The sequence below is a fragment of the Eleutherodactylus coqui genome, chromosome 5 (genome assembly GCF_035609145.1).
Source record: "Eleutherodactylus coqui strain aEleCoq1 chromosome 5, aEleCoq1.hap1, whole genome shotgun sequence".
Classification (NCBI taxonomy): domain Eukaryota; kingdom Metazoa; phylum Chordata; class Amphibia; order Anura; family Eleutherodactylidae; genus Eleutherodactylus; species Eleutherodactylus coqui.
Genome location: NC_089841.1, coordinates 144,169,477 through 144,184,590, shown reverse-complemented (window position 1 = coordinate 144,184,590; position 15,114 = coordinate 144,169,477). Strand labels below are relative to the sequence as shown.

The window sequence follows — 15,114 nt, the reverse complement described above, 5'->3', positions numbered from 1 at the left end:
TCCACAGCAGGACCACACAGAAACTCAGCAAAATTTCTGCAACTGAAGTCCCAAGACATTTGGCGCTGATTTTGAAAGTGGCTTACTCCGCTGTGGCCATCTCTCCCCATAGAGAGTAGAGAGCCCGCAGCAGAAACGGCGATACAATTGACATGCTGCAGCTTTGAATTCCGCACCGCATGTCAGTTTCAGCGCAGTTAAGATTTTTGCAAATCTGGTCCAGTGTGCTGCTTAGTCTCACGCTTAAGACTGCCGGCGGAAAGTCCATATGGAAATTCCACCCCCTGTGAACCCAGCCTTACTGCTTCCAACTATCTGCAATTGTTACGTGATGAAGTGTCGCCATCACTGTGCAATGAACATAGCCCATTGGGACAAATCAAGGTCCTTTCAACTGCTTACAGGTTCTAGCCCTCTGTATCCGAAGCCACTAATAAACACCTGCGGGGATCACAATTATATTTATTTTGCAGGTTTTATTATTGTGTAACTAAATACTGTACAGATTGGACAAATGTTACCTTGATTGTGATAGCAGAAAGTTATCTTATCATAACCCATTAAAAAGCCATTGTACGGGCTGTACCAGAATATCAAGTTATCCTTGATGCACAGGATAGGGAATCGGGTCTGTTTACACCAAAGGATATATCCTTTGAACAAGCGCAGGATGTCCAAGTGAATGAACCATGACCATTTTTTAGTCCTGTATAAAATGAACGATGAATGAAAACTGAATGATTTATCGTTTGTTGTTCGGTTGTTGGCTGTGTTTAGGTTGAACGATTATTGTTCACTTTTGCTTGTTTTTATGATTTTTTTGAACGACAATCGTTCCGTGTAAAAGGGCCTTAACTCCTCCGATCAGGAGAACATGACTCCCGTGTCCCACTCTCCTTTCTTCACCCACTACAATGATGTCACTTTGAATGAAGCGCTGGCGAGCACGCCTGTCAGTTCTCTATTCATTTCAACAGAAATACCAGAGTGAGTGCACCGCTCGGGAACTCGCCAGTCCCAGTAAAAGTGAATGGAGAGCTGATGCACATGGTTAGCCAGCGGTCCATTCAGAATACGGTCACTACAGGGGAAGGAGGAAGCGGCTGAAGAGCTGCACAGTCTGCCATCAGTGGAAGGTCGCTGTTAATAGAAGCCATAATACAGAGGGATTCCAGTTTCGGACGAGTGTGTGGTCACATGCCTGTCATAGAGATTCATAATACAAACATGTTCCGGGTAACATTCCAACCAGATTAGTGTTTCATCTGGATTTTATTTTATACAGGGCAAATTTAGATCCATACTTGCCCAACATAAAATAATAGCAACGGCCACAACTACAGGGGCAGAAATGGACAATATTAGCAGATGCTGCATTTTTAAAACACAGACTTGAAAACTACATCTGTGTAAATCTATAGACATACACTAGTGCTGCAGTACGGTCCCCACCGCACGGACCACGCACTAATTAAGGACGGCCTTATTCATACGTGAGTTGGCCTACAGCAGCCAGAGTGACATGAAGAGGTAGAACTTTTCAAGTATCTTTACAGATGTTTGATGGGACTCTAGATGACCCGAACTAAAGCATCTCCGGTGGAATCTATAACAGAGGCTATTCTGGGACGCGTCGGGCAGAAGTGGACAGCCGACCTGAGATCTGCCGGGTCCCCATCACCCATCTGTAACGTGCAGCATAACCCGGAAAGGTTCTTCTACCTCCTCAGGTCATTTGGGCTGCTGTAGGAAGAGATCAGCTGCACTCTCACAGTGTTTATTGTGGATCCCCCTGTACATAAAGGAGGCGAGCGTCACCAGTGGGTCCGACTGCACAGACCTGCTGGCTGTAACCACAGAGACACACTGCTCTGCACAGGAGCTGTGTACACAAAACGGGACGATAGATTAGCTATATCAATACCGTTTACAAAAGTATTTTTTATGCATTGTAGCAGTCAAATATGGCTGTGAAGGAGGAGACATCCTGTAATCCGGCCATATAGTCCCTCAGTGTATACAAGTGACAGCAGCACACTTCAACCTGTACAAATCGTACAGTGATCAGCCATCTGCAATAACCATGGAAACCACACAGCGCCCCCCACTGGTGGTCAGCAGGCAGGATGAGGACGGGGGGCTCCCCGGGGGGGTTGTTGTCCTATCGTACCGCGCACAGAACACTAACCTGAAGCCATAATAAGCCTCCACCACCGCCTGTAACCGCACGACTTCCGGCCCTTTCTGATGACGTCACGCCTAGGCGGCCGTGCGCCATGCTGCCGTTAACCCTTTCCCTGCTGGCTGACGTAACCTCTTTCTACATACCGGTGCTGGGACTCCAGGAGATCGGCTATGAATGAGAGCGGTAACGTTATATTGTGGGCTGATGTATCACACGTGATCTCTAGGGGGCGCTGATACTAATGAGGGAGCCGCTGCTCTATGCAGCCTGGCCGTGTACTGTACTTGGCCTGGCATGGGGCACAGCTACTATATGGCAGGACTGTCAGCTCCTGGGGTCACCGCCCTGGCCCCTGGAAACCACTGTCAGCCCCTGGGGTCACCGCCCTGGCAGCTGGATACGACTGTCAGCCCCTGGGGTCACCGCCCTGGCCATAACTGTCAGCCCCTGGGGTCTCCGCCCTGGCCCCTGGACATGACTGTTGGCCCCTGGGGTCATCGCCCTGGCAGCTGGACACTACTGTCGGCCCCTGGACATAATAAATACCCATGAATATAAGAAGCAGTGCCTTCTCGTGTAACACAACTGCACCAAGTACGTTGTGCCAAAGCTTTGTGGCACTGCCACTCTGTTGATGACTCTGTACAGTCAGGCGAAGCCACAGTGCCACCTCTGCCCCCAACTCTTCTGCCTGCTAGATGCCAATAGTGCCCACACACCTCCGCTGGCTCCCCTGGAGCAACCACCGGTGGCCGGGCTCCATCTGCATGAGGGAGTTCTGTGATGAAACCCCGCAGCGTTTCCGCAACAAGTAGAGACGCTGTGGATGTGAAAATCTACTGCCTGTTCTACATAATTGAGCTGGAGAAAGAACACATCTGCTACTAATTAGCCTTTTCAATCAGTGCGTCTATATTTGACGTGTGCAAATGAATATGCCTTGCGGGGGGCAGAAAGTGCAGTGAAATACGCCCATGCATGTGCAAAAAAAGTATTGTTCATTCTTCAAATACGCAGTGCTTAGGCTCGTGTAAATACGGTTACACCCGTGTGAAGCCAGCCTAACAGTGCGTTTACATGATTTTATATGCCAAAACCAGGCGAGGATCAGAAAAGGAGAGCAAGAATAGAAGACGGATACAACTGCTCCTTTCTGGATTCACTCCTGGTTTTAGCTTCAAAAACTGTATCAAAGAACCTGAATAAAAACAAAGTCTGAACGCACACAAGTGTAGAGACACAATGGGCCCTCAATCCCTTACCTGCTCCTCCTTCCAGGATTAGAAAAATATGGCTGCCTTCTTCCAAAAACAGCACCACACATGTCCACAGGTTGTGTGTGGAATTACAGCACAGCCCCACTGGCATGAATAAAGCCGAGCTCCAAGATCTCCCACAACCTGTGGACGGGTATAGTACTGGTTTTGGAAGAAGACCATATTTTTCTAATCTTGTACATCCCCTAGAACTCTTCCTTTTCCACTTGTCTTCCAGGACAAAATCCCTAAGTCCAAGGGGTAGCAGAGCGCTCCCCTCCAGAGATGGGTAGATAGGTCCTTTCTTTCGTAGTTCTGTGGAGCAGTGTGCACATGATTAATCATTATCATTTATTGCCTTCACAGAGGTGATTGAATATTTTAAGTGTCAGCTGAAGGAGGACCCAAATGTTGCTACGGCTGTTGCAGCGATCAGGACCCTACTGGAGTTTCTGAAGAATGATAAAGGTATGTCACTTTTCTACTCTGAAGTCTTCAACCGTCTGAAGGTAATGATGTTAGACTGGTTTACGTGGCTGTAATGTCTCCTACATCTTCACCCCTGTAATGCTATGGACCCAAAATTGCTGTAGATCCCTAGGATGGCCCATATTAAGTTCAGTAGAACAGCGGAGGAACCAGGTGTGGCCCTGAGGGTGGTTGCACACCTGCGGAGAGGCCTCCGGCCGAAGGTTCCATCGCAGATTCGGCTGCACATACTGCAAAAAAAAAAAAGGACTGCATGCAGCGCTTTTCTTCTGTCCCAAAACGGGCAGCTAGGTGGAAAGCGGGTGGATGCCATTATAGTCAAAGGGGTCAGCCCAGTGCTGTTCGGTTCCATCCAGAGACAGAACAGCTAGGGCCGCGGGGGTTCCCCTTTCCTGCTCCCCGAACAGAGCAGGAATTCCAAGCCCAAGTGTGAAAGCAGCCATATATGGTCTACAAAACACTATTTTTGATGCCGTGTGTATATTGTTGTATGCTCACTATGAGTGTCTGTACACGGGATGACTGCCGGGTGCACCTGACAGTCGTCCCAAGATTTATCACTCCTGTATTTTCACACCAGAGTGATACCTGTGCAGTTTATGGAGGTGGAGCGCCAGAGATCTCTTTCGGCCACCCGTCTCCTTTCTCTGTGAACAGGCAGTTAAAAAAAAAAAATGATTGTCTGTTTACACTCAGAAGTTACTGACTAGTTGCCTCCGTTGTGGGAGCTGGGATGATGTGGCTGCTGAGTGATTTCTCGCTCCGTATCCTGTTGGGTCCCGTGTTCACGTGGGATAGCTATTCTTCAAAGTTGTTTGATTTGTCCGCCTTTAGTTGTCCCATGTCAAGCCACCTGATCACAGCTTGCCTGATCCTTTGTCACAAAGAGAGGTAAGCCTCTGGCAGTGGCAGCTTGTTCCCTTCTCTCCCCTGAAGGTGGGCATATGCTCAGCTGAGCACGTATGTTTATAGCGGAATCACTAGGAATACCTATGGGCTAAATGAGCCCTAGGCCACTATGGTTTCTATTGCTTGATGGCCATAAGGAATTACATGGGTTAGGCTGCAGAACACATGATCTCTTCTGTAGCCTGGCTAAACTGACATAATGACATATGCTTGTACATTGGGATGAATACGTTTAGTCTTGCGTTGCAATCCCCATGGGCACCATGGTATTGTAGGGGTTGTCTAGAATTAGAATGATGCTTTCTTGAAGCAGCGCCACCCTTGTACATGGGGTGACACTGAATTGCAGCTCAGTCTCATTCAGTTGAAGTTCTGAGTAGTTGCTATTGGTAAGTCACTTTTTCTTTGTATAAGGCTGTGTTTACACAAGCAAGTTTCACGCACAACTTTTATGTGTTGTAGGCCGCCTGCAGACGGGCGGGATTTCCCTCGGAATTTTCGTCCTTGGAAGCTGCCATAGGATTGCGTTAGCAAACGCAATCCTAGGCAGACGGCCGCAGTTTGTCCGCGTGAAATCTCGCGCGGCAAACAAACCGTGGCATGCTTTATTTCTGTGCGAGTCCCGCACAGAAACGTCATTCGCCGGCTGCCCAGCAAACTGGCACATCAAACAGCCGGGGCCGCGGGCGCTGGTGAGTACGCGCCACTCTCTGCAGGCGCTCGGGTCGGGTCCTGCGGCGAGAATCCGGCACAGGACATCCTGCGACTTTTTCATCTCGCACTATTTTTTGGGTTATTCCACTGCGAGAGTCTCCCATTAATTCCTATGGAAGCCAAAAAAAAGCACTATACTTGCATGTAACTGCATTTTTTTCGTGTGAGTATGATTTGTCTTCTTTTCCGTTCTACCTACTGAAACCACTAATGATTTTTTTTCTTACCCCTTGCACCCCTTTCTTTACTGTTTGTGTGTGTATATATATAAAAAAAAACAAAAAAAACCTGTAAGTGCATCTGATGCAATTTGCGTTTTTCAAGTGATATATACCACGTACGCATGAAAACTGCATATAAACATGTGCAACATAGATTCGATTTTCTTGGACCGATATCGCACTTGCCCATGTAATTACAGCCTATTATATGATACATATCTCCTTCTGGTTTCAGATAGCACTGTCTAACTCTTGTGTTGTAGGTGAAACAATACAAGGCCTGATTGGAATGCTGAAAGGTGCAATTGAAACCATGTCAAAAGTGGATTCGTCTGTTTCCGTCTCCTCTGGTGGGGAGCTCTTCCTCAGGTTCATTACCCTCACCTCCGAGCTGGAGCATTCCGTAAGTGTTCTTAAGGAATAGATTTGTGTACAGCAACCTTTCTCTACTATTGCCATTACCTGCCTCAAAGCTGTTTGTCCGGAAACCCAAATCATTGTAGAAAGGAGTATATACCTAAAAATCAAACATTATTAGCATACTTTTACATTGTTGCGATCCAAGAACTATATTTTTCCTATATGCAGCCATATGAGTGGTAGTTTTCATTGATACCATTTTGGGGAACATGTGACATTTTGATCACTTTTTATTTAATTTTTTTTCAAGACCAATTCTGGCATTGACTCTTCGATTACTTTGTTTAGAATGTTCATGCGTTCTAAATGAATTGTGACCATAATCCTGCGGGTCGGTATATTACCAAATTAATACAGTTTCTTTAAAAAAAACCTGTCTGTGTTCAAAGCGTGGCATCGCTGCATTCAAAGGCTCCTAACTTTTGTTATTTATTTATTTTTCCATAAACGGAGCACTCTGAGGGCTCGGTTTTTGTTGTTGTTTTTTTTGTTTTGTTTTTTTGATGAATAAGCTGTAGTTTTTCATGCCAACTTTTTGTGGTTCGTGCAACCTTCTGAATCCCTTTAATACATTTTCTGGGGGTGGGGCTACGAATAATTAGCAATATGGACAATATTTTGATATTTCATATTTTTTTCCCACGGAGCCCACTCTTAAAAATTGTGAATTTATTTTATTTGGGATTTTAAACATGTCAATACCAACTTTTTTTTTTTACTTCGTTTTATTCAAAGATATTGCAGACATTGGTACAAGGAACATAATTCTGCAGTTTACCCAGTGCTTTCTTTCTCGTAGATAAAGAAGCAATTTGAAAGTAAACCAATAGCATAAAAGAAGGATTTTCTCTTTTTTTTTTTCTCTTTTTCTACCTTCCTTTTGTTAACAGGAATTAAACAAATTTAAATTAAACACATCTGTTTCAGCTTATCAGTCTATAGTGTTTGGTGCGAGTTAAGCCAAGGTTCTCATATTTTCTGAAATTAGTTAGGACATCCCCTGTGTTGATATATTATGTTCTCATATGGGATTACTACATCTACCAGCCTCCTTCAGCTCGTGACAGAGGGCGACTCCATAGCCATCCACCTCATAGCTATTGTCTTCCTTGCCAACAACAAGACCCCTCTAAGGAAGATTCCGGTATGGTGTGGCCATATTTCCCCCATCTATTAAAGAAAACTGCGCTATTTTTGGGTCCAAAGTAAGGGGAAGGGATAGAAATGGGGACAAAAAAGTACAGCTATATGTTCAAAATTCTATAATGTGTGGGCATTCCCATATTAAGTGCCAGAATCCTGAGTTTAGCTGATGACATCTATGACATGCCGATGTGAGAATTCTGCCCATTTTATGAAGTCTAACTCGAGTCAAATTGGACTAATGAACAATATACAGCTATATTATGACAATACCAACTTTGTGGTGGTTATACATATAAATTATTGTGTTTAAAGGTAAAGAAAAAAAAAAGTCTTAAATATATATATTTTTTTTAGTGGGGCAGCTCCTACCCCCTCCTGGATGCTGCGGTCAGTTCAATAGACGACTGAGCTTCTGGGTTTCCCACAGATGCACCTTTAAAAAGGCACATGCATCCAAAGACCATTAGTAACAAGTGTAAAAAGGCATATTGGCTGTCATTAATGTCTTTATAAGCTGGCAAGCATGTCTCATCCAATGGTTATATATGTGTAATTTCTATTGTTTCAGGATTATTCTCTATGCAAAGAAAGGATGAGTGAACGAGGGGAACTCTTCCTAAAAAGGATCTCCTTTTCAAGGGACAAGATCGCAAAACTCTGTTGCCCGTTTATAAAGGATGGAGCCGTAAGTATGAGCAGTCTGATGCGATTTCTATACTGTCCACCATAAGCGCTAGTTATCTAGTTGCAGGGTTCCTCTGTTGCAGTCCTCTACTTGCTATCTCAGTTCTCTTCTTATGTACTGTATGCACATAAATGTGCACACCGGTTTGTGAAGGAGTTTAGAGAAGTTGGTTTCATGAATTTAGAGAGAACCTGTTAAAAAGTAAAAACTGCCAAGAGACAAAAAAAAATGTAAAGAATCTGTGTATTCACGGGCCAAAAAAATGCATATAACTGTGTGAATACACCCTTCTGGTTCTCCAACTACAACAGTCGTGGTTGGTGTTTTACATTTACTTGTTATACTTTAGTACCTTGGCAGTTCGTGGCGCTCTTAGGCCTCATGTCCACGGCAAAATAACATTTAAAATCCGCAGCGTCTCTCCCATACGCATGATCCGCGCCCCATAGGGATGCATTGGACACCCGCAGGTAGTTAAATACCTGCGGATGTCATTTTCCCCTGAGGCGCAGATTGTATGTGTGGGAAAACACCCGCAGCATGCTCCATTTTAGTGTGGGTCTCCCGCTGGGACGGCTCCCGCAGGCTTCTATTGAAGCCTATGGAAGCCGTCCGGATCCGCGGCACACCAGTACCTGAATTTCTGCTCTCCGGCGCGGGAGAGCAGGAGTTAAAAAAAAACAATACAGTGCACGTTGCATGCGCGCGGCACGCTGGCCGCGTGCTGAGCACATCCGCCGGGCCAAAGGAAGAAGATCCGGCCGCGACGGAGGACAGGTGAGTAATTCTTCTTTTTAGGCCTCATGTCCGCGGGAAAGGAGGGACCCGCTGCAGGATTCTGCATGGAGAATCCGCGGCGGGCCTGACTTTCCCCTTGGACGTGAGGCCTTAATCCGAACATGTTTTTGTATGACTTTTAATTAACCTCCTTTGTACTTTTTTGTTTTGCAGAAAATTTTAACCCATGCTTCCTCCAGAGTGGTCCTAAAGGTCCTGGAAGCAGCTGCAGCTGCTAAAAAACGCTTTTGTGTCTATGTTACAGAATCCCATCCAGACTTGTCAGGGTGAGTATCCCATGATGCACTACCTGTCATTACAGCGCTCGTTCTATTCATCTAAAGGCTAACCTTTTTATTTTTAACAACAATCGTTTCAATTATGCTAACCTAATGAAATGGGTGTTTATGGCAACACTATCACTTTACACTAATATATCGGTAGTTCCTGTTGGCCTAGGAGAAGTTGTTTTGTAAAAATTCTTCCCATTGTCTTCGCTAGCACTTAAGGCCCATTTAGACACAACGATTATCGCTCAAAAGATGTCTTTTGAGTGATAATCATTGTGTCATTTACAGCGCAAGATGATCGCTCAAACGTTGATTGATCACCTTGCGCTCCAGCGGTTACTCAGCCAGGCACTGTGAGCGGAGGATGCAGAAGACAAGTGGGGTGTCCCCTCTTCTCTTCTGCATCCAGCTGTTCTCTGCACGGAGTTGCCCGGCTGTTATACAGCTGGGCGCTCCAAGCGGGGGTATGGAGAACAGAGCTGGACCGCTCTGTTCTTCATACTCAGCCTGTCATCACGGAGCGGGATACAGCTGAAACAATAGTATCAGCTGTATCCCGCTGTGAATTCCTGATAAGGCTCATCATTGTCTTTCAGCACACTGAAAGGCAACAATGAGCGATGGCTTAACGAAAACTGCACGATGTCAGTGCAGTTACACACAATGTTTATTGCTCAAAAGATGGCTTTTGAGCGAACTTTGAGCGATAATCGTTGTGTCTAAATGGGCCTTTTATTCCTAGTGGTCAACAGGAAAGCTCTTAATTCTGGCGGAGGTTTCCTGCACCATATAAAATGTGATCTAATAAACTCATTGACAAAAAATAATGCACCCAAATAGAAATTTCGGACTACTGCAAAATTCAGTATGTAGATGAATACAGTTGTGGTTGGATTAGCCACTGGGTCTTGCCACCAGCGGCCATAAAAGTGCTTACCCCAGTGCTCTCAGAGGCTACTTTCATATAGTGTAGCTCTTGTTGAGAGCTCGCTGACTACTAGACACTGCTGTATGATACACTTGAAGACCTTTTGCCTAGTTAACAGACTGGGGGAGCGCATCGCTAGAATGAGAAGCAGGATGGCTACCGACTGGTTGGATATAGGGAGCCATTGCATACAACAGATGGTCACCTCTAGTAGCGATGAGAGAGTCTAACAGTTTGGTGATTTGTGCTGGAAATCCTGCGGCCACATGTTCTCTTATGTGAAATGCCTCCGCCAGGTTGCCGTACCTCCCAGTTGCAACATCTATGAGGAATGTGCTGCAGGATAACATACAGAGTGTGTATGCCTTCGTGTCCAACCATATCTCCTCATGTGTTCGGCCTAGAGTGAACTATAGAGCCTCCCTTGAGATGTTCAGTTCTTCTGTAAAACATGTTTTGCTCTAATATTGTAACAAATTGCATCATTTGGTGCGTTATTCTTATGTCCCATGAGTGTATAAATGGCCTGCCCTGTACTGGGACCTCTGCATAGTGGGAATTTGGTTTAACTTGCTGAATTGAAATTTATTTACATGTGTGTTGTATTAGAGAATATAGCAAATCAGCATAATTCTTTTGTGTATAGTAAACATACTGCACCAAAATCAGCATGACTTTGAAGCAATGCCATTCATTACAATGAATAAATATGGCTGTGCCAATCTGCTGCTCTTCTGTAACAAAGCCATGCTATGAATTTCAAAATCTGCTGCAGATTTCTGCTATGAGTCAAAGAGGATTAACGTCATATTCACTTACCTTGTATTGTACTTTTGTAGTGCATGTTCTGCAGCTGAACTTTTGCAACAAACCCATTGTGTGAACTCGCCCTTAGGCTCTCTTTCCGTAGTCTCATTACTGACTTTGTCATGGGAAAGCAAGAAAATATTCTGTAAGAAAAGCAAACAAAAATTGTCTTCCCACTCTAAAAGGACCTATTCCTATTTCTGCCATCAAATTATAGTGCTTTCATATGAAGCCATAATGGTCTCCTGTGATTAGAGTCTAACAATTCCAAACTTTTTCATGCATTAGAATTAGAAGTGTTGGGCTGTGTAAAAAGACCCTAACAGTTCTAATATATATTTATATGCTATGAAGTATAAACCAGTCGCAAGAAAAAACATGCAGAACTCCTGCCAATCGGTTGATGCACTCATGCTCTAAGCTGATTTCTGCAGCAAGCAGTCGGCTCTGCTCCTGCTGCAGTGGTGAGGCTTGGTATTACCGTCAAAGTTCTCATTCACTTCAATGGGGACTTGGTGTGCAATACCAAACCTGGCCACTGTAGTGATCACGGAGCTGTCTGTTTCCTGCGGGAAAAAAATTACCTGTGCACAAGCACATCGGCCCAGCAAACAGCTAATTTTCAAGAGTCCTGGGCGGCAGACTCCTACTGATGGCCTAGCTTTCGGATAAGGCCATCACTAGTTGACAGCTAGACAACCCCTTTAACTATAGGATAAGGTTTCCATTATGAAAAGGTTGTACATGCATAAGAATGTAGTGGATGCATAGTCTCAGTAGCCATTCATTTTATTCTTTTATAGGAGGAATATGGCAAAAGCTCTAGAGAACATTAATGTACCAGTAATCGTAATTCTGGATGCTGCAGTAGGGTGAGTTATGAGGCGAAGGTATAAAATTGAAGGTTTGTGGCTTTTACAACTTACATAATTTTCTTTTCATAGTTATATCATGGAGAAAGTCGACCTGGTGATTGTAGGAGCTGAAGGAGTAGTGGAGAGCGGAGGAATAATCAATAAGGTAACAAGTGTTTGGTGTCATTCTTATTGCTGTCCCCTGCCTGTTCTTACATTGGTGTACAGAGGTACAGATGCCGAGGGAATGTGAATATAACCTGCACAGAAGACCCCTGTTGTGCACCTCATAGAAATGTATAGCCTATTATTAATGGACAGAAACTGTTCTCATCTGAAAAAGAATAAGGAACTCTTCTCCATCCTTCACCTCTACTGAGCTGTAACGTAATACACGTATTCTAGTATTCAATATGTCTGACTATAAAGGAGACAGAAAAGTCGCCTTTATTCTGTCAGGCCATTTAATTGTTGCTGGCAATCCTAACAGCAGCATCTAAATGGTTAAACGGCAGGTATTGGAGTTCTCTCCAATTCCAACTGCTTCAGCAGGCTGTCAGCTGTGTAACAGCCTGCAGCTGCCATGTATGGGGTGGGCTCAGCTCCTGATACATGTACAGTATGGTGCTGACGTGGGATGTCGGGAAGGGGACTGTTAACCTCTTCCTGACATCCACTGTACATGTGTACAGTGGATGTTGGGAAGGGATGAATATCCAATATAGAAAATAGACCAGGCAGCATCAGATGTCTTGCAAAAAAATTTCTGCTTTTTATTCCTCCATAAAAAGACTGGCGACGTTTCGACCCTGCTTGGGGTCTTTATCAAGCTCCTGTATGCTATATCCTTGAAGTGCTGCAGTTGACGTGAATTCTTGCATGTGGGAAGGGATGAATAGTCTTACATAACAGTATGTGTTCAGTATTGGGCAACTATTTAAAAAAGCCCTGTAAAATAACAGTTTTTATGGACTTTACTACAGATTGGCACAAATCAAATGGCTGTGTGTGCAAAAGCTCAACACAAACCATTCTATGTGGTGGCGGAAAGTTTCAAGTTTGTGCGTCTCTTCCCACTGAATCAGAGAGATGTGCCGGACAAGTTTAAGGTGAGAATAATGAAATAATAATTTATGGTCCGGTATGATCCTAACAGAGTGTCGAGTTAGCAGGTACTTTGGAAACTAAATGCTGCTCTTTATATCACATGTTCATGTGGTTCCCTACTGATCACTAGAAAAGGGGGTCCAAGTCCCTGATTCTTACACCCTGAGCAGCAGCATGCATCATCCATCCATTCAAACGCAGTGGAAGTGACTAAAACAACGGCGTGCATGCTCACCTTTTGCCCCAAAGTCCTTATTACGGACTAGTGAGCAGGAACCGAGAACTCAGGATTGTGTAGTCCCAATGATCGAATATTTATCACCTGGCTATAGAAAAAAACGTTAACTTTGATTTTGCATGTTTTGGATCTACAGCTGGCCATAGAGTAGAGATTCCTGGCATCCAGAGACTAATTTTCTGCTGAGTCTGCCTTTCCATGACGCAAATGAGCATGGCAGATTTCTGTGAAAGTTTATTTACCATGTTGGATTTTTTTCAGTTGTTGAACTATTGCCAACAGCTGTTAATTAAGTTGATCTGATGACTATACTGCCTTGTAAAAAGGGTGGCATTGTAGGGGTGTATACACTGTAGCCCATCCATCACTGAGAAGGGTGCTTCTCTTGCTGGACCCAAGGAAGCCAACTTGTCCAGGTCCGTTGACTCCTGTCTTCAGTAACCCAGCTTTTCCAGGAGGCTTTGGATCACCATTGCTATCTGGCTCTTTCAAGGTCAGAGGCTCCTCACATTCAACACTTTTACTATGGTGGTATTTTTGTGTTTCCTTTGGCCTCCTTTCCCAGGGCTCTGTCTGTAAGGTATTGGTTCTTAAATGTTCCATTAACTAAGTTTTTGAATTCCCTGCTCCTCAGGTGATTGCTGTGCAGGGTTCTCACTTCTTGTTGAGCCTGATTCACAGGGTCCTCCTTTCCCTCCTACTTAGTTTTGTTGCTTTATGGGTTGCCTTTGGTTCTCCGATACAGTTTTTCTGTCTGAGAAGACTAAATCCACAAGTCCTTTTCCCCGGAGTTGTATAAGGCCTTTTGTTAACTGATAACTCCTCCATCTCGTATATTATTATTAACCCATTAAGGTACAGAACACCCTCGGTCTTGGTCTTGCATGCCTTTTATCCCCAATGCCTTGAAAATTGTTGGAGATGTGGAGGTTACCTACTTCTTTGTCACATCTGGTGGGATTGTGACAAAACTGCTCCCTTTTGGAAGGCAATTAATTGGCTGTCCAATTGCATATTGTTCACTTACATTTCCTGGACTACAGAGTTTGCCCTCCTCGCTGATTCCTGGGTCCATTCCTTCTGTAAAAAAGGCCCTTTTGAGATTTTTTTATTTTCCAAGTGGCTCGGCTCTGTATACCAAGACATTGGAAATCTTCTCTAACTCATTTGCAGAAAGAATGATTAAACACTTTTTTATGATATTTATAAGATGGAAGAGCTTTTGTCCCAGGACATACTTAAGACCAACTTCTTATTGGGTATCGGTCTCAGTTTACTCTTAGGCCAGCTTCACATGACTGTATTTACATTGACAATACACAGAAAATAGTTCATTCACATGCATGTATATTGCATGCGCACAAACGCTGTATGCTCTATTTTCCTACGCATTTCTGCAGGGAAAGAGCACATAGAGAACTAATTGCCTATCTCAATGGCTGAGAGCATCGTTGCAGTTTTTTCGCATACGCAAATAGACAACGCCCATTCCGCAAAAACACAGCACAAATGTGCATACGCTCATGTGAATCCAGCCTTAGGGTAGATTTATATTGCAGAAAAAAACCTGCAGATTTTGTTGCAGTATTCACCATGGAATTCATTCACTACATGGCAATGAAGAAAAAGTCCATCAAATAAAGCGTGCTGTGGATTTCAAAATTCCCATCATTCCTCTATTTTTCTGCCCTAAGTGAATGGGGGTTTATATTGTACATTGCTGTGAAATTTCAGCATGAAATCCACAGCAACTCCAATGTGTGAACCCACCCGCGGTAATGGAACCACTACTTGCATGAATATACAATCCATATCTTTAAGACCGGACCCTTCTGAGCAGTGTGCATGTAATTACTGTCATGTTTCTTCTAGTATAAGGCAGACACACAGCTGCAGAAGAAGGACCTGATGAAGGAACACCCCTGGATTGACTACACATCGCCTTCCCTACTCACACTACTTTTTACAGATCTGGGTGTCTTGACTCCATCAGCTATAAGTGATGAACTTATCAAACTGTACTTATAAATTAAAGTTAAGTGTGTTGTAAATAAGAGGTGGTTGTGAAATTAAAAACTTTCCACAAGA

At 44.1% G+C, this 15,114-nt stretch overlaps 2 protein-coding genes across 3 annotated transcripts in view; one reads left to right on the top strand and one right to left on the bottom strand.

The window, feature by feature from the left end:
• GTF2H3 (general transcription factor IIH subunit 3) overlaps positions 1 to 2,254 on the bottom strand; it is a 22,187-nt gene extending 19,933 nt beyond the window's left edge. The window contains exon 1 of one of the 2 annotated variants that reach the window (XM_066603354.1): positions 2,189 to 2,254. In XM_066603354.1, the coding sequence (XP_066459451.1) occupies positions 2,189 to 2,198 (10 nt within the window). In that variant the 5' untranslated portion in view covers positions 2,199 to 2,254. The remainder of the gene's footprint in view (positions 1 to 2,188) is intronic. The other variant, XM_066603355.1, reaches the window with a different exon arrangement.
• EIF2B1 (eukaryotic translation initiation factor 2B subunit alpha) lies at positions 2,235 to 15,114 on the top strand. The gene is made up of 9 exons (XM_066603356.1): positions 2,235 to 2,368; positions 3,808 to 3,909; positions 6,038 to 6,177; positions 7,909 to 8,025; positions 8,977 to 9,089; positions 11,631 to 11,699; positions 11,772 to 11,847; positions 12,665 to 12,790; positions 14,899 to 15,114. Exons 1-9 carry the CDS (start codon positions 2,356 to 2,358, stop codon positions 15,052 to 15,054), a joined length of 912 nt encoding a protein of 303 aa, XP_066459453.1. The 5' UTR covers positions 2,235 to 2,355; the 3' UTR covers positions 15,055 to 15,114.